Source organism: Dendrobates tinctorius, unplaced genomic scaffold (genome assembly GCF_039654945.1).
Source record: "Dendrobates tinctorius isolate UK_male_01 unplaced genomic scaffold, ASM3965494v1 ptg000231l, whole genome shotgun sequence".
NCBI classification, from domain to species: domain Eukaryota; kingdom Metazoa; phylum Chordata; class Amphibia; order Anura; family Dendrobatidae; genus Dendrobates; species Dendrobates tinctorius.
This window is the reverse complement of record NW_027361898.1, coordinates 3,946,253-3,968,709: the sequence shown is the minus strand read 5'-3', so window position 1 is coordinate 3,968,709 and position 22,457 is coordinate 3,946,253. Positions and strand designations below refer to the sequence as shown.

Below are 22,457 nucleotides of genomic sequence, written 5' to 3'. Positions count from 1 at the left end.
ACAGCCTACGCGTTTTCGACCTTTTCTAAACAATTCCAGTTGGTCCTCCACAACCTTCTCTTCCGGATCAGGTCTGTCCCCGCGTGGAGACAGAGGTTCCCAGGTCTCATACAGACCTAACCGCTCTTGGAAGCCCAGGCCTAGAGCATCTGGATCTAGGGGAGCCAGATCCCATAATCCTCTAATCCATGACTCGTTGCGGTATCCGGCGGACACCAACAAAGTAGGCGGTCGTCTATTTGCATTCCGTCACGCCTGGCTCGCGGTCGTCCACGACGAGTGGGTCAGGGAACTGGTGTCCTCTGTCCCTTCCTGCCTGCGAGGAATCTGTGGATATCACAGTAAATACACTTTGTCGCCTGGGTTGGAAGATAACTTCCCACCGGTTGGTCACTCTCCCTCCAGAAAAGGCCCGAACCTTACAACAGGCAGCGCGGACTCTTTCCTGACCAGTTTCTCACTCCATTCGCTTCAGTATGAGAGTTCTCGGAAAGATAGTAGCTGCGATGGAAGTGGTCCCATTTGCGCAGTTCCCTCTTCTTCCTCCTTTGCAAAATGTGTTGCTGTTAACTTGGGACAGGAACCCGTTGTCCCTGGATCGTCGGTTCCTTCTGTCCCTGCAGGTCAGACAAGCCCTCAAGTGGTGGACGCTGAAATTCTCCCTGAATCAAGCGAAGTCCTTTCTCTCAGTACAAGTCTTCTGGGCTGGGGTGCAGCTTTTCGTCACCACATGGCACAGGGTCGTTGGTCAACTCGAGAGTCATGTCTCTCCATCAACATCTTGGAGATAAGAGCAATCAGATTAGCCCTACTGAGTTTCCACCATCTCCTCGCATGTCACCCCATCAGGATCCCATCCGACAATGCCACGGATGTGGCGTATATCAACCGTCAGGGGGGACTTGGAGCAGGATGGCTATGCACGAAGTGAGTCACATCCTCCACTGGGCCGAGACCAACCATTCGCCCATCCCGGCAATCCACATCCCGGGGGTAGACAATTGGGCGGTGGATTTTTTCGGTCGCCAAGGTCTTGCCTCAGGCGGGTGGTCTCTGCATCCGGAAGTCTTTCAGCAGATGCAAGGTTCTTCGATTCATTGCCCGGTCGCGTGACCCATGCGCCATCGGAGCGGACGCCCTAGTTCTGCCGTGGCACCAATTCCAGCTCCCGTACATTTTCCCCCCTCTTCCCTTGCTTCCGAGGGTCATCAAGAATATCAGAGCAGAGGGAGTACCAGTAATCTTATTCGCGCCAGATTGGCCGCGCCGGGAATGATGCGCAGAACTAGTACAACTAGTTGCCGACGTTCCCTGGCGACTTTTGGATCGCATGGATACTCTCACAGGGCCCGATTTACCACCAGAACTCCGGGGCCCTGTCTTTGACGGCGTGGTCGTTGAATCCTGGATTTAAGCACAGGCTGTTTTTTTTTCCCGATGTGATCTCCACCATGATTGATGCTAGGAAGCCCGTCTCCATGCGCATTCATCACCGCACCGGGAAGACCTTCTCGTGGTGCAAGGACCAGGGTCGACCCCCTTTGATGTTTTCTATTCCTTCCATATTGGAATTCCTACAATCTGGATTAAAGTCAGGCCTCGCGCTTAGCTCGCTCAAGGGCCAGATTTCAGCCTTGTCAGTGCTATTCCAACGCAAAATTGCCACCAAACATCAAGTGAAGACATTCATTCAGGGAGTTTCCCATGTGGGGCCTCCCTATCAAAGACCATTGGAATCATGGGACCTTAACTTGGTTCTGGGAGCCTTGCAGGAGGCTCCTTTCGAACCACTGCAGGACATAACTCTACCTGTTCTCTCTTGGAAGGTGGTCTTCCTAGTGGCAATTATGTCAATCAGACGGGTCTCGGAATTGGCGGCCCTGTCCTGCCGTCTTCCGTTCCTGAATTTTCATCAGGACAAGGCAGTTCTCAGGACGTCCCCGTCTTTCCTGCCCAAAGTCGTGTCTTCCTTTCATCTCAATGAGGAAATTGTATTGCCTTCCTTCTGTCTGGCACCAGTCCATCGCATTGAGAAGGCCCTCCACACCCTGGATGTGGATAGGGCTCTGAGACGGTACATCTCACGGATGGCTCCCTTCCGCAAGTCAGATGTCCTGTTTGTACTTCCAGAGGGGCATAGGAAGGGTCTAGCCGCTTCAAAAGCCACGCTAGCCAGGTGGATTCGCTTGGCTATTCAGGAATCCTACCGTGTCAGGAACACACCTTTCCCAGCAGGGATTAAGGCGCATTCGACCCGGTCAGTCGGCGCCTCTTGGGCCATTCGGCACCAGGCGACGGCAGAACAGGTCTGCAAGGCTGCGACTTGGTCCAGTCTGCATGCCTTTACAAAACATTACCAAATTCATTCTCAGGCCTCTGCAGATGCAGCTCTGGGCTGACGCATCTTGCAGTCGGCAGTACCACAGTGTTAAGTCAGTGGTACATGGGTTATTAGCAGTTGTATGTTCCCCACCCAGGGACGGCTTTAGGACGTCCCACGGTTTTGTGTCTACCAATGGGGCGTAGGAGAAATAGGGATTTTTGTGTGTACTTACCTTAAAATCCTTTTCTCCGAGCCAATCATTGGGGAACACAGCACCCACCCTGTTTAGCCTATTGGCTCATTGTAGCATTCTTAGGTTTTGACATAGTTATTGTTATTTGTTTAATGCTCCTATTGCTTTTTCACCGAACTGGGGAAATCTCAGCCAGCGAGAGGGTGTATACTGCAGGGGAGGAGTTAACTTTTTTCTCTGTTCACTTAGTGTCCTCCTAGTAGCAAGCAGCATAACACCCATGGTCCTGTGTCCCCCAATGATTGGCTCGGAGAAAAGGATTTTACAGTGAGTACACACAAAAATCCCTATTTTTTCCATAGCAAGGTGTCGTATTTATTGGTACTGTTTTGTAATACATGCAACTTTTTGATCACTTTTTGTTTTTTATTTTTAATATGGGATGATAAAAAACAGCCATTTTGGCACTATTGTTTTTTTTATACATTTTTTTTTTGCGGTGTTTACTGTACATGATAAATGATTATGCATGCTCTGTCATTAATTATCATGTATAGTAAACATTATGTATACCTCGTTACAGATAGCAAAAATGTGGTATTTTTTAAGGAATTTTTTTTAACAAAAAAGCTTAAACATTTTAACTTTTTTTTATTGGGATTTTGGGAAGGATGTTGTATTTTTGTTTTTATTTACACTTATTAGTCCACCAAAGGCACTTGAACATGCGCTCTTAGGGTCACACAGGGAATACACTGCACTATTTGTTAGATAAGGAGGGCAGTGAAAGCCGGTACATATAGCATATAGAAAAGTTTAATATATCTATTCCTCATAGTAACAGGCAACATATCACTGCAATGTACTCACAAGGACTTGTAAATGACCAGTTGTAGTATTATACATAACACAAGGGGGAGGACGAATCCAGAAAACAACCAAAGGTCATGATAAAATTGCTTTATTAAAGTGGTAAGGCAAGGGACAAATACATCGTGCTTAGTAACTATAAAATCAACCAAAAATGATGTACACAGACGACTATTGCCGCCAATGCTACACTATGAGATATAACCTTGAAATAGAATAGAAAATATCATGTACCAATAAGTGTAACAGCCTAACTGCCAGCATAATCTGATGTATACATGATGTGATAATAAAGTAACAGGTATGGAGGCAGCCAATCCAGTGAAAATCACATTATATAACCGTGCAGTCAATATAAGTTACCTGGATAGGGCAAATGGTCCCCGCGCCCGCCCCAACGCGCGTTTCGGGAAACCTTCGTCAGGGGGCGCAATGCATGGTATAAAAATCGCTGTTTAAATAGTGGGCAAAGAACCGGAAGGCCTCGGGCGGCACAACCTGAAGTGATCATCAGTATCCATGGTGACGCGCACGCTAAACGTGCATAGAATATGAGCGCCGACTGCAATGTACTGTGTTGCCTGGGGAACACCCACGCCCCTCCAGGCATGACGACAGAGAGGTGTGACGCCTGAATCTTGCGGGGCCCCGCGTGATCAGAGGCCCATAGATCCCGACATCAGCACAGGAAGTGCTGTGAGCGCCACACAGGCGCAGTATTAAAATAAAAACAAGCACCACCATATTAGAAGCTGGCAATTATGCAAAATGACAACAGCTCCATAGTGACGACTAATGACACGCAGAAAGGAAAAATTCTGGCATCAATTACATACAGGGAACTGCCAGGCATGACCATAAAGAATGAATGATTACCAAAGTATCATAAATATATTTTGAATATATTCATATTATGACAGCAGGCGGTGAAAAGGTAAATAAACATTTATACTGACATATATATAATATAGTGTAATACAATCTAATAACCATATCACCACCTCAGATCAATAGAATATATTCAGAATAATAAATGTAACATACGGTAATCACAGAAAGGATTATTATAAATATATGAGGATTTTTAGACTACTGAAAAACACATAAAATTCACATTATGTATATGAAGAATGGAATGACAAGAGCAATCCATAAATATGTATAGGAGTGCAGAGAATGCATAACAATGAAAAATAGCATTGATAAAATTCTATCACATTGCCAATGCTATATATACAGTATATATATATAGATAGATAGTCCATAATAATTATGGCAGTATACACACTTGCCACGTCACTAATGGAAAAAAGGAAGATTCACATTGCCAATGCCATATGTGTGTATATATATATATATATATATATATATATATATATATATAGTCCAAGGAAAATATGGCAGCATACACAATCCACTGATGAGAAGAAGATGCTTCATATCAATGTACATATACACCGGCGGATCCATCCAAAAGCCCACGAATAAAGAACAGCCAGCTAAAAAAATATATAAAAGAATTATTTTAAAATCAAAGAAATGAAGATAAAAAGTAACAAAGCAAGGGGAACTCTGCATAAACTATTCCAAGAAGGGTGCAAAACTCAAATTTTCGTTTAAACCATGAGGATGCACAGTTCGCAAAGTCCAAATCCAACGGGATTCAAGGCGTGCTAATTTAGTGGACAACTTACCCCCCCCCCCCGTATATTGATGTCAATGGCATCAATGCCTCTAAATCTAATCAAGCTACTGTTGCTCGCATGGCAGAGTTTAAAATGCCTTGGAATCGTTTTTAGTGAGGATGCATCCACCTGACCAACTGACGCCTCAATGCCCAACACATGCTCGCGCACATGCACCTTCAACTGACGTGTAGTAAGGCCTACGTAAATGAGATTACACGGACATGTAGCATAGGAAATAACATATCGTGTATCACATGAAATTGATTTCTTGATATTATAAATCTTGCCGCTAGAGTCAGAGAAGGTGGTGGCGCGATCCATGTTAGGCCAAGCGACGCAGTGGCCACATGGATAGCATCCGCACCGCATGGTCATATTATCAAGGAACGTAGTCCTTGGCTCGCCTACATATAGACTACGGGTAAGGTGATCCTTCAAATTTCTCGCTCGTCTAAAGCATAATGCAGGTCTCTCTGGTATAATTTTGGATAGAATCGGATCTAACTTCAGAATGGGCCAGGACTTCTGAAGAGCTTTGTACCAGAATTACTTGAGGGTTATAGCCAGTTATGAATCTTACATGGGCCTCCGATGAGGATGAGGGACCCGTATTATTATAAAGAAGGGATGAACTAGAGCTATATTTTGCCCTGTTATATGCCCTCTTTAAAGAGCGTCGGCTGTACCCTCACTCTAGAAATTGATTCCGTAGTTCCTCAGCCTGTTTTTCAAAATCTAAGTCTGAGGAACAGATCCGCCGCAAGCGGAGGAACTGTTCCACGGGTACCGCCCTGATGACATGTCCAGGGTGACATGAGGTAGCGTGAAGAAGTGAGTTAGTGGCAGTCGGTTTACGATAAATGTCAGTTTGCACCATGCCAGTAGTATCCTTCTTGATTATAGTGTCAAGGAACTCTACTTTTTCACTATCATACACAAATGTCAACCGGATATTAAGCTGGTTGCTGTTCAAGTCGGCAAAGAAATGAGAGAGGTCAGAGGAGGAACCCTGCCAGATCAAGAGAATGTCATCAATGTACCGGGTCCAGAGTAGGACCCGGTCCATTGATGACTGTCGATCTGACAGGAAGAGGTCCCTCTCCCACAGCCCCATCTGTTCCTCAGACTTAGATTTTAAAAAACAGGCTGAGGAACTACGGAATCGATTTCTAGAACGAGGGTACAGCTGACGCTCTTTAAAGAGGGCATATAACAGGGCAAAATATAGCTCTCGTTCATCCCTTCTTTATAATAATACGCGTCCCTCATCCTCATCGAAGGAGGCCCATGTAAGATTCATAACTGGCTATAACTCTCAAGCAACTCTGGTACGCAAAGCTCTTCAGAAGTCCTGGCCCATTCTGAAGGTAGATCCGATTCTATCCAAAATTATACCAGAGAGACCTGCACTATGTTTTAGACGAGCGAGAAATTTGAAGGATCACCTTAGGCCTGTTTCACACTTTCGTTTTTGACCATCAGTCAAAATCCGCCAGTTTTTTAAAAAAACGGATCCGCCATTTTTTTTTGCGGATCCGTTTTTTTCCCCATTGAGTTGCATTACTGGCGGATCTTGACGGATGGCCATCCGTTGGATCTGTTTTTTTTGCGGATACGCCAAATTTTTTGCGTCCGCCGACATGCCTGGACGGACCTTGCAATGTTTTTTTTGCTGCAGAATCCGCATTATCCAGAGCACATGCACAAAAAATTCTCTCTCTCCCCGGTTCACTTCAGCTCCCAACAGATCCGCTTTCCGCCATTTTGACAGATTTTAAATGAAGTTTGAAACAGGCCTAACCCGTAGTCTATATGTAGGCGAGCCAAGGACTACGTTCCTTGATAATATGACCATGCGGTGTGGATGCTATCCATGTGGCCACTGCGTCGCTTGCCCTAACATGGATCGCGCCACCACCTTCTCTGACTCTAGCGGCAAGATTTATAATATCAAGAAATCAATTTCATGTGATTCACGATATGTTATTTACTATGCTACATGTCCGTGTAATCTCATTTACGTAGGCCTTACTACATGTCAGTTGAAGGTGCGTGTGCACGAGCATGTGTTGGGCATTGAGGCGTCAGTTGGTCAGGTGGATGCATCCTCACTAAAAACGATTCCACGGCATTTTAAACTCTGCCATGCGAGCAACAGTAGCTTGATTAGATTTAGAGGCATTGATGCCATTGACATCAATATACGGGGGGGTAAGTTGTCCACTAAATTAGCACGCCTTGAATCCCGTTGGATTTGGACTTTGCGAACTGTGCATCCTCTTGGTTTAAACGAAAATTTGAGTTTTGCTCCCTTCTTGGAATAGTTTATGCAGAGTTCCCCTTGCTTTGTTACTTTTTATCTTCATTTCTTTGATTTTAAAATAATTCTTTTATATATTTTTTTTAGCTGGCTGTTCTTTATTTGTGGGCTTTTGTTGGATGGATCCGCCGGTGTATATGTACATTGATATGAAGCATCTTCTTCTCATCAGTGGAGTGTGTATGCTGCCATATTTTCCATGGACTATATATATACATATGGCATTGGCAATGTGAATCTTCCTTTTTTCCATTAGTGATGTGGCAAGTGTGTATACTGCCATAGTTATTATGGACTATCTATCTATCTATATATATATATAAGGCTACTTTCACACATCAGGGTTTCGGCGTCAGGCGCGATCCGGCGTCGTGCCAGAGCGCCGGATCGGGCAAATATTTCGTAAAACCGGATGTTACGAATCCGTTTTTCTGCCGGATCCGTCTTGTTCTTGACAGACAAAACCGGATCCGTCTCATCCGGTTAATCCGGTTTTTGTTCTGTTTTTTGACGGATTACGCCGGATCCGGTTTTTAAAATTGACCCTTGTGGCCTTCCGAACGGGATTGGCTACTGAAAAACTATATATAGCGTGTTCCTACAGCCCTTTGACAGGTTGTAGAGGAGAAAGTGCAGGTTGGAGAGAAGAGCAAGTTACTGGCGAAGATGGATGTTGTGATTGGAAATATTTTGAAGAATTTGGCGGATTTTACAGCGGAGGCGAATCGTTTGAGGGTGATTGTTCTGGAGAAGGAGAGAGCGGGACAGCAGCGCATCAGGCATCGTAGACGACGTTTGTGGATCCACCCCATCACAGCCAAGAGAATGACGCGTGGGGTCTATTCTACACTCTGCATGGACCTTAGACGAAACCCGGATAAATTTTTTGGATATGTTCGGATGAAAATGGAGAATTTTGATTACTTGGTGGAGCGCATTGCACACCTCATAAGAAAAGCAGACACCTATTGCCGCTTCTCTGTTTCACCCGCAGAGCGTCTGATGGTGACTTTAAGGTAAGCCACATTTATTGGATATGCTCGCATCAGAGCACACTTTCACTGCAATCTTGTTGGTGGTAGTTTGCATCTCCAAGTGTTAGAGCTGACTTTTGGTATGTAATGCTGTGATTTTAAACTAATTGATTGTTTTTTAATTCCCCACAGATTTCTTGCAACTGGAGAATCCCTTTCGTCACTGCATTTCCAGTACAGACTCGGGATTTCCACCATATCTGGAATAGTGAAGTACACATGCCGTGCACTGTGGGACTCCTTAGCTGAAGAGTTTTTACCAGAGCCCACAACAGAGAGGTGGATTGAAATTTCAGAAAAGTTTCAACAGATATGTCAGTTTCCCAACTGCTTGGGCGCTGTGGACGGGAAACATATCCGCATTGTAAAGCCAGCCGGATCGGGATCGGAATATTTCAATTACAAGAAATATTTTTCCATTGTCCTCATGGCCATCGCTGACGCGGAATACAAATTTATTGCTGTTGATATTGGGGCCTATGGCCGCTCCAATGACTCTCAAGTTTTCAAACTGTCTGCCATGGGGCGTAAACTGTATGGAAACACCTTCCAGTTCCCACCCCCTAGACCGCTGCCGCAAACATCTGGTCCACCTATGCCATTTGTCTGTGTAGGGGATGAAGCCTTCCAGCTGTCAGAACACCTTTTGAAACCGTACGGTAGCAGAGGATTGTCAAGAACAAAACGCATTTTTAATTACCGCCTCACAAGAGCAAGAAGAATGGTTGAATGTACCTTTGGTATTCTGACAGCCAAATGGCGGGTCCTATTGACTGCGATCAACCTCAAGACAGAAACTGTGGACGAGGTGATCAAAGCTTGCGTGGTACTCCACAATTTTGTTATCTGCAAGGAACCCATTTCCATTGAGGACACCTCTGAAGAAACCACCTTGCAAGATTACCATGACATTACCACTAGAAGTTCTGTGACGGTTTCAGTAATGAGGGACAATTTTGCACTATACTTTGTCACCTCAAGGCAGAGTACACTGGCAGGATGACAGAGTGTGAAAGATTTGTGCCCTAACCAAACTTGTGTACCTTCTGTACCAACAGGAGTTGATCTGCTGAAAGCCTGCGGAGATTTGCTCTGACAAGACTTTTAGAGTTCTGGAAAGATGCATTCAGATGCAAGAACTCTGGCGCATAAGTCTTTTCCTGACCCCTCTGCCGCTGCCGCCCAGTACCCGCAGGTGTACTAGAGAAGGGTGGGGTAAAGGGAAAGCGATCTCCTCACCAGCAGCTTCATGTAATGTAGGCGACCACGATGCTCCTGTGCTGGTGGATGGGACAGATGGGTCGAATGTGTGGGAAGGCTGGGAAGGTGCAGATGTACCGGGGCGGTCGAAGTGTCCCTCGGTGCCGGTCTCCTCAGGGATCGCCTCAGAAGGGTCCAATCGTGCAGGCTCCCGAGTGCTGCTCACCGTGCTGTGGAATAAAGAGAAAAAAAAACAATTAAAATAGTGACATGGTATGGCCCTGGCTGAAAAAAAAAAAGTTACATAGAAACATTTTTTTTCACATGTGCTGTGTAATATTTACCTTCTGGTGACCATTGTTTCCCGGAGGAACGACAGGGCTCGTGCGTACTTGTACTTGCTCCTGCGTCCTCCAGATCCACCCGGGGCCCGCATCTCTTTATTGAACTCCTTCTTGAAACGATCCCTCACAGACCGCCACCGCTTCACAATTCTGTCCCCTGAAACGAGAAAGGAGTGGTTAGTATACAACATCAGTGTTTCCCAAACTCCAGTCCTCATGGTCCCCAGGGGTCGTGTTTTCAGGATTTCCATAGTAAATAGAAATCCTGAACACATGATCCGTGGGGACCACGAGGACTGGAGTTCGGGAAACATTGGTTTACGTCAAGCAACCGGTACTGTATATACTTACGCTCTTTAATCTGGGTCCGAGCATCGAGGTCCTCCCAGCGGTCCACAAGGAGCGAACAGATTTCCTCCCAGAGTCGTCGGGTAACGCTCAGGTCAGCATGGCGGCGGTCAGCCATATTCCATAGCGGCTCCCTTTCTCTGACGAGATCGATGAGGTGGTCCACATCGATCCCTCCATCCTCACCGTCAGAGTCGGGAGCACGCTGTGAAGGCTGTTAAAGAAAAAGACAAAAATAACATAATTAGCGTCCACAAAAGAAATGAAATAAAAAGTGCAAAAAAACAAAACACAAATATTTATACTTACACGCTGGTGACCGCCGCGTTGCTGTCGCCGACGACCCTGGGAGGCACTGCGAGGACCTCTTGGCCGAGCACCAGATTGGGAAGACTAGAGAAGAAAACAAAAAATGTTATGTCTTTGGATGTAGGCATTTGTTTGCTGTGTGTGGTCTGCAGAACATTGTTTTCTATGTGTTGTGTGTAGTGTGATGTTGTGTTTCTGCGTTTGATGCAAAAAACTTACCAATTGTGAGCCCACTCCAGGTGTCTGTCCACCCCTTCCTTCTTCTTCTGGGAGCTCCTCTTCATCTTGTGATTCCTGTTTTGAAATAAAAGGCAATGAATAGACATATATTACAGAGATGATGGATTTTGGAAATAAAAACTTACCGTCAAACGCTGACGATGCGAGGGAGGGCTCCCAGAAGATGATGTGCTGTCTTCCTGCTGGCCACACTCCATGCCTGTGGGTGGTGTTACTGCTGCTGCCAGTGCTGCCACTGTTGCTGCTGCTGCATCTCTTGGGCGGCTGTTGAATAAAGAGAAACAAAGGGCCAATGAATATCTTGATATTCCATGGCCCTAGTTTGGAGGAATGGGGGATTTGATAATTACCATCTCTCATCTGCTGCTGGACTCCCCTCCTGTTGTTCAGCATGCTGCTCCATTTGGGGTGGTGGTGGTGCTGATGGTGCTGCTGCAGTGGTCTCCTGCCTTCTCCTGCGCCTGGTTGCTGTCTTGGGTGGCATGTTGGGTGTGGCTGAGGGTCCCACTGTCATGCTTTTATATATGTGTCTTGTGGGCAGAGCTACTGAGCATGCTCAGACCAAAAAAAACGGATCCGGCCACCGGATCCGGCTGTCGCCGGATCCGGCGCATTGCGGCGCTCATAGGCTTTCATTGTGTGAAAAAGCCGGACGCGCCGGATCCGGCGTGTCCGGCTTTTTCGCCGGAGACAAAAAACGTTACAGTAGCCGTTTTTTCCAGACGCCGGATTGCGACACATTGCCGGATCCGGCGAAAACCGGATGAAACGCATGGCCATCCGGCGCAAATGCAAGTCAGTGGGGGGGAAACCGGATCCGGCATTGCATTTCGCCGGATCCGGTTTTTGTCAAAAGCGCCGGATCGCGCCTGACCGCGAGAACCTGATGTGTGAAAGAGGCCTAATATATACGGTATATATACTGTGTATGTGTGTGTATATATATATATATATGGCATTGGCAATGTGATAGAATTTTATCAATGCTATTTTTCATTGTTATGCATTCTCTGCACTCCTATACATATTTATGGATTGCCCTTGTCATTCCATTCTTCATATACATAATGTGAATATTATGTGTTTTTCAGTATTCTAAAAATCCTCATATATTTATAATAATCCTTTGTGTGATTGTTACATTTATTATTCTGAATATATTCTATTGATCTGAGGTGGTGATATGGTTATTAGATTGTATTACACTATATTATATATATGTCAGTATAAATGTTTATTTACCTTTTCACCGCCTGCTGTCATAATATGAATATATTCAAAATATATTTATGATACTTTGGTAATCATTCATTCTTTATGGTCATGCCTGGCAGTTCCCTGTATGTAATTGATGCCAGAATTTTTCCTTTCTGCGTGTCATTAGTCGTCACTATGGAGCTGTGGTCATTTTGCATAATTGCTAGCTTCTTTTTTGAATCAGATCTTTTTTATTAAACATTCAGGAATCAATACAGAAAGAATATGACATCTTATATAGCTAGTAAAAATTACATTGAGAGCAGATATTATTTAAAGGGTAAAACTCTTCCTGTGTAAGAATAAATAAAAAGAAGAAATCTCAAAACACAGATATTTGCATAAAATTGAGCCTATAAACAACATGGCTCCACAAATAAACAAAAATCAAAATTATACATCAGTGCCTCATTTCAGCGGGAAAACCATCCCCGCCAGCCGCGCCACTCCGCATCATATTTCGCCCCCCCCCCCGCATATCAGGTCCAATCCACCCCAGCCCCCTCCCACCGCGTCACTCAAAATCTACTTCGCCACAAAGGGCACTAGACTTTATTTTCACCCCCCCAAGCATCCCCTCATCGCAAGCACAACAGCAACTGGTCCAACATCGCATCCCGTACCAGTGCGCCCGAGGGGAGACCCGGTGACTCCATCCATGGCTGCCAAATTTTGTAAAACTTTCTTAATGCATTTCTTTTTAAATAAGCCCCCCTTTCCAATCTGATGACATTATTTAGTTTATTTTTAAGCTCTGACAATGTTGGTGGCATAGGATCCAACCAATGATATGCAAGTATCTTTCTTGCCTGATACAGGATGCGTGCTATTCCCAGGGCCACTGCAGAGTCCGGGTCAACCCCCTCCTCCCACAAATTCAACAAACATAGACGAGGTGACGGTCGTATTGTGATATGGTATACTTGGGCTATGAGTCCCAGGGTCTGCCTCCAGAAATCCCCAATGTGCCCGCACTCCCACATAACATGCATCAAGTGGGCATCATCCTGCCCACACCTAACACATTGTGTATTGGGCCTAAGTCCCATTTTAAATAATAAGCTGGGTGTTTTATATACCCTGTGAATGAGATATATTTGCGAAAGCCGCTGGCACTCAGAAACCGCCATTTTAGGGACCTGTTCTAGAATATCGGACCACTGGTCCTCCGTCAGGGGGCCAACGTCCCGTTCCCACTTATTCTTAGCAGCAGTCAGTGGATATGTCTCCAGATGGGCAGGCAATAATCTTTTATATAATTCAGAGATAAGTCCCCTAGAAGACTCAGATGTAAGTAGCATATGTAGTGTTTGATTATGTGTCACTATCACCGGATTTGTCCTTCTCTGTTTTTCCAATGCATGTCTTAGCTGTAAGTACTGATAAAAGAAGACGTGCGGGAGGTGAAATTCTGTTCTCAATTGTTCAAAACTCTTAAGAGTATTATTTTGCAAAATTTGTGACACCAGATAAATCCCTTTATCTTCCCATCTTCCGAACCCCACCAGCTTTTTGATCTCTTGCAAATCCGGATTTCGCCACAATGGCCACAATTCCGTAGGCCCATTTATCTTCAAAAGAGACTTACCCCTATCCCACACCCTGAAAATCATAGCCAACGTGGGGTATCGTGCCCCATTTATCTGCCGTCTTCCCACCTCCAACCGGCACCCTGGATATTTCCATACCGATCCTTCCCTCACAATATCACCACCATTGTCACACGCCCCGTCTCTACCCCAACCCTTAAGATGTTGCATCTGGGAGGCCATAAAGTATATGAATGGGTTTGGCACCGCCAATCCTCCCTCCTCCTTCCCTCCCTGCAGTATCTCCAAGCGAATCCTAGCCTGTTATTTCTTCCAAATTAATTCCCGGAATAATGTATTTATTTTTGCAAAAAAGTCCCTACAGATCCACACCGGAGAATTATGTATCAAATATAATAATTGTGGCATCATTACCATTTTGATTAAGTTAGATCTACCAATATTCGACATCGGCAGGCGACACCAAGTATGTACTTTTGCTCTAAATCGCTGCATCAGGGGCTCCAGATTCAGAGCCCGAAAATCCCTCGGGGCAGGACTAACAATTATACCCAGATACTTAAACTTCCGAACTACAGGGACCGGTATCTGCAAATCTGAGAAATCCGCCGGGAGAGGGTCTATAGGCATTAAAGCTGATTTGGACCAATTAATCCGAAGACCAGACCTCAGCCCAAATTCTCGAATGACCTCCATTGCCGGCAAAATCGAGGAATGTACCTTATCTAAATATAGAAGTAAATCATCCGCGTACAATGATATCTTCAACTCCACAGTTCCACACCTGAATCCCATTATTTCTCTGGACTTCCGAACTGCAACTGCCAATGGCTCCACCGCAGTAGCAAATAGCAAGGGCGAGAGCGGGCACCCCTGTCTAGTACCTCTCCCAAGAGGAAAAGACTCAGAGACCCTGCCATTAGCCCCAACCTTCGCCACCGGCGAGCCATACAACAGCCTCACCCAATTTATAAATCTGTGTCCAAAGCCCATTTTCCGAAGTACCGCCCACAAAAAACCCCACTCCAGACTATCGAACGCCTTAGCGGCGTCTAAGGACAAAATTGCTCTTCCCCCCAACTCCCCAGAACTATGTTGAATCCCCAAGTATAGTTTCCTAAGGTTCATAGATGTGGCTCTGCCTGGGATAAATCCCGTCTGATCCTTCTGTATAACAGATGAGATAACTCGGGACATCCTATTGGCGAGTACCTTGGCCAATAATTTAACATCTGTTGATAATAGGGAAATCGGGCGATATGAATCCGGAACCTCTGGATCCTTTCCGGGCTTTAATATTAAAACTATCAAAGCTTCCCTCATAGATGGCGTGAGGACCCTCTGCCTTTCAGCCTCTTCAAATACTTAAGTAGCTTAGGTAGCAGTAAGGGTGCATAGGTTTTGTAAAACTCGCCAGGCAGGCCATCCATTCCTGGAGCCTTTTCATTTTGCATCTGACCAAGCGCCTCCTCCAACTCCTCCAACAGGATGTCCCGATCCAATGAATCCCTATCGCTATCAGCCAATGCAGGGAGAGAGAGAGCATCCAGGTACTGCTCAATCTCAGTCTCTGTGAGACTGCAATCTGATGTGTATAGTCGCATATAATACCTCCTTATCTCACTCACTATGTCCGCACTGTCTGTCACAAGACCACCCGAGTCCGTTTTTAGCCTATTGATATATGAAGATCCGTCCTGTGCTCTAATGACCGTGGCCAATAAATGTCCTACTCCCTCCCCCTCTATAAAATATTTTTGTTTGAGGAAATAACGTTTATTTGCTGCCGCCGACATGAGGTTTTCCCTGAGCGACCCCTGTGCCTTCTCCAAAGCTTTTTTAGTTTCCTCTGTCGGGTTGAGTATCACCGCAGCCTCCGCAACAGACACCTCCTGGATCAGACTCTGGGTGTAGCGTCTATTTTGGCTTTTCCGTGTGCATATTTCTCTAATATATAAGCCCCTGACATAGGCTTTCATGGAATCCCAGACTATGTGTGATGATGCAGAGTACTCATTAAGTTGAAAATATTCTAGAATGGCATCATGCAAAGATCCCCCTATAAGCTGGATCCAGAAGGGATTAAGCTTCCAGATAGGTCTAGATAGAGTGAAGGGGTGTCCCCATGAAATTGTGACATGTAGCGGCGAGTGATCAGATACACTTCTAGGCAGGTAGGCCACCCCTCGTACATATGGGGTCATGAGTGTATTCCCAATGGCCAGGTCTATCCGTGACATAGCGTGGTGGGAGCTAGAGTAGCAGGAAAACTGTCTGGCTGTGGGGTTTCGGACACGCCAAAGATCTACCATACCCAGCTCCACTAACGTTCTAGCAAATGAGGTTGAGGCTGCATCTTCTGATATGTTTCCCGAATGCAACTTATCCAAATAGGGATGCAAATATGTATTAAAATCTCCTATTAGAAGAGTCGGCGCAGGGGGAAAGGAACCCAAAATAGACAAGATTCTTTTTACTGGTTCGACTGAATAGGGCGGGGGGATGTACATGGCAACCAAAATAAATTGTATACCGTATAACGTGCAAAGCAAACATACAAATCTGCCCCCCAGGGTCAACCACTGATTTAGTACATGAGAAGGGGATGGACCTGTGCACCAGCACACTGACACCCCGCGCATGGGTCGAGTACGTGGAATGATATTCATGTGAAACCCATCCCTTTCTTATCCAATGAATATTATCTTTCACCATGTGGGTCTCAGACATACACAGGATAGCCGGGAGAAATTTCTGCATATTAGTAAATATAGCACATCTCTTATTTGCATCCCCGAGCCCCCTAACATTCCACGCTACAATATTAAGTGATATCGCCATAAGAGCAGACTAAAAAATGAGAAATCGGAGCATACTCCACTCCTGAGGGAGAGAGGCAATCTCCACCATCCCTCAGTACAATGAATTGGGTGACACGGCTGACGCACATCACATCCCACAGAACAATTAGGGAATACAACAACAAACGAAAAAAACAAAGGAGGGAGAGGGAGCACTGCACACCAGTGCACAGAGCCCCTACCCCCAAACACAAGTGTAACTTGCACATTTCTCTCAAATAGAGAGAATCAGGGCTAGAAAACTCGCCCAGAGTCCATGCAGGGAGAAGGGTCCACAGCTTGTCACTGTAACGAGTGTCCACAGCAATCCGGTCAGCTCCCGCCCTGAATCCGAAATGGAATGAACAGTAGTAATTATACCAGCATAGCGTCCTAGACAAAAAGGAGTAACAACACCTGGTGGCGAAAAAAGGGAGAACTTCAAGTATTCTTCCTCCTCATGGACCTCTCATTAATATCCAGCCAGGACAGCGCCATTCCCGCCGTATCAAAAAAGTGCGTTTCTCCATTCACATCAATCCGCAGTCTAGCAGGGTACATCATGGAATATGTCACCTGTAAGTCACGTAGGCGTTTTTTAATCTCAATAAATTGCGCCCTTTTACGCTGCACCTCCAGGGAAAAATCAGGGAAAATGGAGACTTTCCTCCCATTAATAGCAAGTTCCTTAATGTCTCTGGATCTGCGCAGGATAGCATCTCTATCTTTAAAGTGTAGGAGCTTGAGCAAGATGGGACGCGGGGGTGCTCCAGGCGGGGGGGCACGCGTAGGGACCCTGTGTGCTCTCTCACTAGTAAAGAATGGGGACAAAACATCTTTACCAAAGGTGTCCATTAGCCATTTTTCAAAAAAGCCCAGTGAGTCAGTCCCCTCCGTCCTCTCCGGAACCCCCACCAGTCGCAGATTACTTCTACGGGAGCGGTTCTCTAAATCATCCACCTTGTTCAGCAGTATTGTAATATTTTGCGTGGCTTTTCCCAGCTCCCGTGTTATTGGTGGCAATTTATCCTCCGTCGCACCAACATGCTCCTCCAGTTCCCCCACCCTGGCAGTCACCCCCCGCAGCTCTTGTTTAATACAGGCCATGTCCTTGGTGACAATCTCCATTTGATTACTTAGAGTGGCCAGTGTGGTATTGCAGGAGTTAATTGCTGCGAGGATTTCTCCCAGCGTGGGCTCAGCAGTCACAGACTCCGGCTGCTCCCCATCCCCCACTCCTTCCTCCTCCAGCACAGGCCCCTGTGTCTGCACGTGTCGGGCTGAAGGGGGGCCCAGTTTACTCACTGTTCCCTCCCTGGAGAGATGATCCTCCAGCTCCATGCTGCAGCCAGCGTCTGCCTCAGTCTGTGCACTGGGCGATCGAGCAGCAGCAGGAGGCACCCTTGCATATCGTTCCAGCCTGCCAGCAGCTCCCATCGCTCCACTACCGGCCGACTTGTTGTTTGCTGGCGCCATCCTGGATGTAGCAGAGGCGCGCCCCGGCGTCTCCTTATCTTTTTTACTGCTGCGGTTCGACATGGCCCAAGGGTCCTCCGCTGTCTAGACGCCCAGGGAGATATTGCAGCCCTCCAGGTCAGTGGGACTCGTCAGCAGTGCCGGTAATCAGGATTTATTGTCGGATCCGGGCAGGAGCTCTCTCACTCCACGTCCTCCCTACATGAGGTCCAGGCCACTCCCCTCCTCCTCCATAATTGCCAGCTTCTAACATGGTGGTGCTTGTTTTTATTTTAATACTGCGCCTGTGTGGCGCTCACAGCACTTCCTGTGCTGACGTCGGGCGCTATGGGCCTGTGATCACGCGGGGCCCCGCAAGATTCAGGCGTCACACCTCTCTGTCGTCATGCCTGGAGGGGTGTGGGTGTTCCCCAGGTAACACAGTACATTGCAGTCGGCGCTCATATTCTATGCACGTTTAGCGTGCGTGTCACCATGGATACTGATGATCACTTCAGGTTGTGCCACCCGAGGCCTTCCAGTTCTTTGCCCACTATTTAAACAGCGATTTTTATACCATGCATTGCGCCCCCTGACGAAGGTTTCCCAAAACGCGCGTTGGGGCGGGCACGGGGACCATTTGCTTGCCAGCTGCCATCCTATCCAGGTAACTTATATTGACTGCACGGTTATATAATGTGATTTTCACTGGATTGGCTGCCTCCATACCTGTTACTTTATTATCACATCATGTATACATCAGATTATGCTGGCAGTTAGGCTTTCTGTTACACTTATTGGTACATGATATTTTCTATTCTATTTCAAGGTTATATCTCATAGAGTAGCATTGGCGGCAATAGTCTTCTGTGTACATCATTTTTGGTTATGAATTTATAGTTACTAAGCACGATGTATTTGTCCCTTGCCTTACCACTTTAGTAAAGCAATTTTATCATGACCTTTGGTTGTTTTCTGGATTCGTCCTTCCCCTTGTGACTGCACTATTTGTGAAGTTCAGTGTAGTAACTTATCTTGTGAGTTTTTCATAGGTTGCTCATTAGTCCTTAACTGGCCTGTTAAGTGGACCTAACTGGTTGTAGAAGCAGGGTGTCAAACTCAAATACACAGAAGGACAAAATTAAAAACTTGGAGGAAATCGTGGGCCCGCCTTGATATTTATTGTAAAAAATTCTTCCATTGACGGAGTTTTTCCTTTTCAAATATAACGATGAACCTTTTCATAAGGAAATAAACTTAAGACCTTCTGATTGATGACTGTTTATGCCATCAGCATTATTGCATCGCTGGACTAAACTGCACTGCTAATGATGCAGTATTGCGCATATTTGCCTTTATAGCATCTGAAGTGTAGCGGTGCCGAAGTTGATAGTGTGCTCCAGTCAACCTCAGGCCTGTGCTTACAACCTCAATAGAAAAGAGATCTTGTAAACACTACGCATATCCAGCCACAACTGCAAGAAACATCCCCATGGCCACAAGCAGTAAAGATTTAGGAAGAATTGGCGACAAATATTAATAGAAGAATTAACCTAACAAAGAAATTTTCCTCATATATAGCGCCTTAATAACTGTCAATACATCTTTTAACTGACCTGAGATATAAGAGAATAGCCTCCCCATACAGGTGACAATTCAGCAGCTGTCAGCTGTACACTACAGCTGACAACTTGCTGCATCAGCCACGATCAGTGTGGTCACCGTCCATATGTTTAACCCCTTAGATGCCGCTGTCAATAGTGACAATATCATATAAATGGTTAACAGAGTGTGGCTTCTCCCTCTTTATCCCCATCGGCACCCTGAGATCATGATTGTGTGGTCCTGATGTTTGCCATGGCAATTCACGAGCAAATAGCGGCCTTAGAGTCTGCCGGCTATAGTAACCTGTTCAAAAGTCAGCGACATTTAGGTGGTAAAAATATACTTTTTCATTCCTATCATGCCACTTTGCATTAATTCCTGAAAAACACCTGAAGGGTTCATAAACCACCTGACAACAGTTTTCAGTATGTCAGGAGGTGGTGTTTTTAAAATGGTATAACCTTTGGGGGTTTTCCAATATATAGGACCACTAAAATCACTTCAAACCTGGATAGGTCCCTTAATAAAATAATTTTGTAAATTTCCATGAAAAAATGAAAAATTACTGCTACATTTTTAAACCTCCTAAAATGCTAACAAAATAAAATAACATTTTACAAATGATGCACTGCTGATGTAAAGCAGACTTGTGGGAAATATTATTTATTTAATGTTTAGCTATGATATGACTATCTGAATTAAAGAGATAATCATTCAAAGTTTGAAAATTGCTTTTTTTTTTTTTTTTTTACATTTTTGTCAAATTTCTGATATTTTTTATAAATAAGCACAAAACATATCAACCTAAATTAACCATTATCATAAAGTATAATGTGTCACAAAAAAACATTCTCAAAATCACTGGAATTTATCAAAGCGTTTTTTATTAACACATAAAGTGACACTGGTCAGATTTTTAAAATTTGGCTCTGTCACTAAGGGGTTAAGTTCCCAGATTGCCCCCATAAAATGAATGCCCCATAAACACAGTACACACAGTGAATTCCTACACACGTACGGTATGATGTACCCCCCTCAAACCCGTCTGCAAATAGTATGGTGACCGCAATGCACTATGATACCCCAACTGTGATCCCCACACGGCCCTTGACACAGTATAATGGCCCCCACATAGTACTCCATGCAGTATAATGGGCACCACATATTCCTCTATACAGTATAATGGGTCCCACATAGTCCTCCATACCTTATAATGGGCCCCACATAGTTCTCCATACAGTATACTGGGCCCCACATACAGTGTCGGACTGGGGAGCCAAGGACCCACCAGTAACATTGACTTTGGGGGGCCCACTTTTCACCTGCATGAAAATATTACTCTACCCTCATTCACAAATTTACCTACACCTCTATGTAATAATAAATTGGGTAGTTTGGGAAATTAATGACATGCTGCTTTTTTATACAGAGTGAATCAATTGAATTATGCTAATTTTGTCCATATGGAGGAGTTGGGGCCCGTGTCTGCACAGGGGCCTGCCAGGGGATTTCCCTGTTCCTCTATGGCCAGTCGAAGCCTGCCCACATAGTGCTCCATCCATTATAATAGGCCCCACATAGTCCTCCATACAGTATAATGGGCCCCACATAGTCCTCCATACAGTATAATGGGCACCACATGTCCTCCATACAGTATAATGGCCCCACATTAAAACAATACTCACCTCTCTTCATTCCCTTGCTGCTCCAGTCTCGGCAGTGAGTGCTCTGACATTCTTCACTGCTCGTAACAGTGACCTCGAAATAGTGGCGTAATTGCGCCCCCTGTGCTGAGACGTCAAAGCAGAGGAAGAATGATGGGGAAGGGACCTGACGGCTTCCCTCTCCCATCACTGCTTTCAACTGTGTAGGCATCTAGAATGCCTATACAATGGAAAGTGCGATGATGGGTGGAGGGGCCAAAGATAATGACCCTGCGGGACAGAGTTTGATAGGTATGGTAGACCTAGAGACCATTGTTGAAGTGCAGCTGTGCTAAACGGCCATCATTCTCTGTTTCTCTCCTTCACACTCCCTACCCGCCGCCAATCTTTGTTCCCATTAACTGAAAATGAAGGATTTATGAATCACATACCAGGCAATGGCCGCTTTTCACTTTTTTTCCCTGATTGTTTCATTTATCTACACTGTGGACTAAATGTGCTCAAGGTGTGCACTGCTAAATGGAAAACCCTTTAAAATAAAATAGTCACCGCTGACCTCTAGTTACATTTGCAAAGCAGTCAGAATACACCTTTAAATGTCGCCACGTGCTCTTTTTTTTCTTAGGAATTATGTATCGCAGTGGACAGTTTACTGTCGAAGAAGATGAGATCATCAGAAAGAATGCACAAGAGTTTGTTTCACGGTTTGGAATAGAATCTCCACAGGTGCTTTTCCATCCCTATTTATTTCCAGAAGTCAAGGACACCGTGTTGCAGCTGAAAAGAAAATATCGATTTCAAACAAGACTTGGTAAAGGGAAAAAATTTGTAGACTATAACTACTATAATACTGCTTCTTATGTGCAAGAATATGACTACTATAATACTGCTCTTATGTACAAGAATTTAACTACTATAATACTGCCCCTATGTGCAAGAATATAACTGCTATAATACTGCCTCCTATATACAAGAATATAACTACTATAATACTGCCCCTATGTACAAGAATATAACTACTATAATACTGTCCGTATGTACAAGAATATAACTACTATAATACTGCCTCTATGTACAAGAATATAACTACTATAATACTGCTCCCTATGTACAAGAATATAACTACTATAATACTGATCCCTATGTACAAGAATTTAATATAATTCTGCCTCCTATGTGCAAGAATATAATTACTATAATACTGCTCCTATGTGCAA

The 22,457-nt window shown here is 45.0% G+C and overlaps 1 protein-coding gene across 2 annotated transcripts in view; it reads left to right on the top strand.

Moving 5' to 3' along the window:
• The window catches only part of TTF1 (transcription termination factor 1), a 138,548-nt gene that overhangs the window by 22,779 nt on the left and 93,312 nt on the right, over positions 1 to 22,457 (top strand). For both annotated transcript variants that reach the window (XM_073555973.1, XM_073555974.1), the window contains exon 6: positions 21,866 to 22,051. In XM_073555973.1, the coding sequence (XP_073412074.1) occupies positions 21,866 to 22,051 (186 nt within the window). The remainder of the gene's footprint in view (positions 1 to 21,865; positions 22,052 to 22,457) is intronic.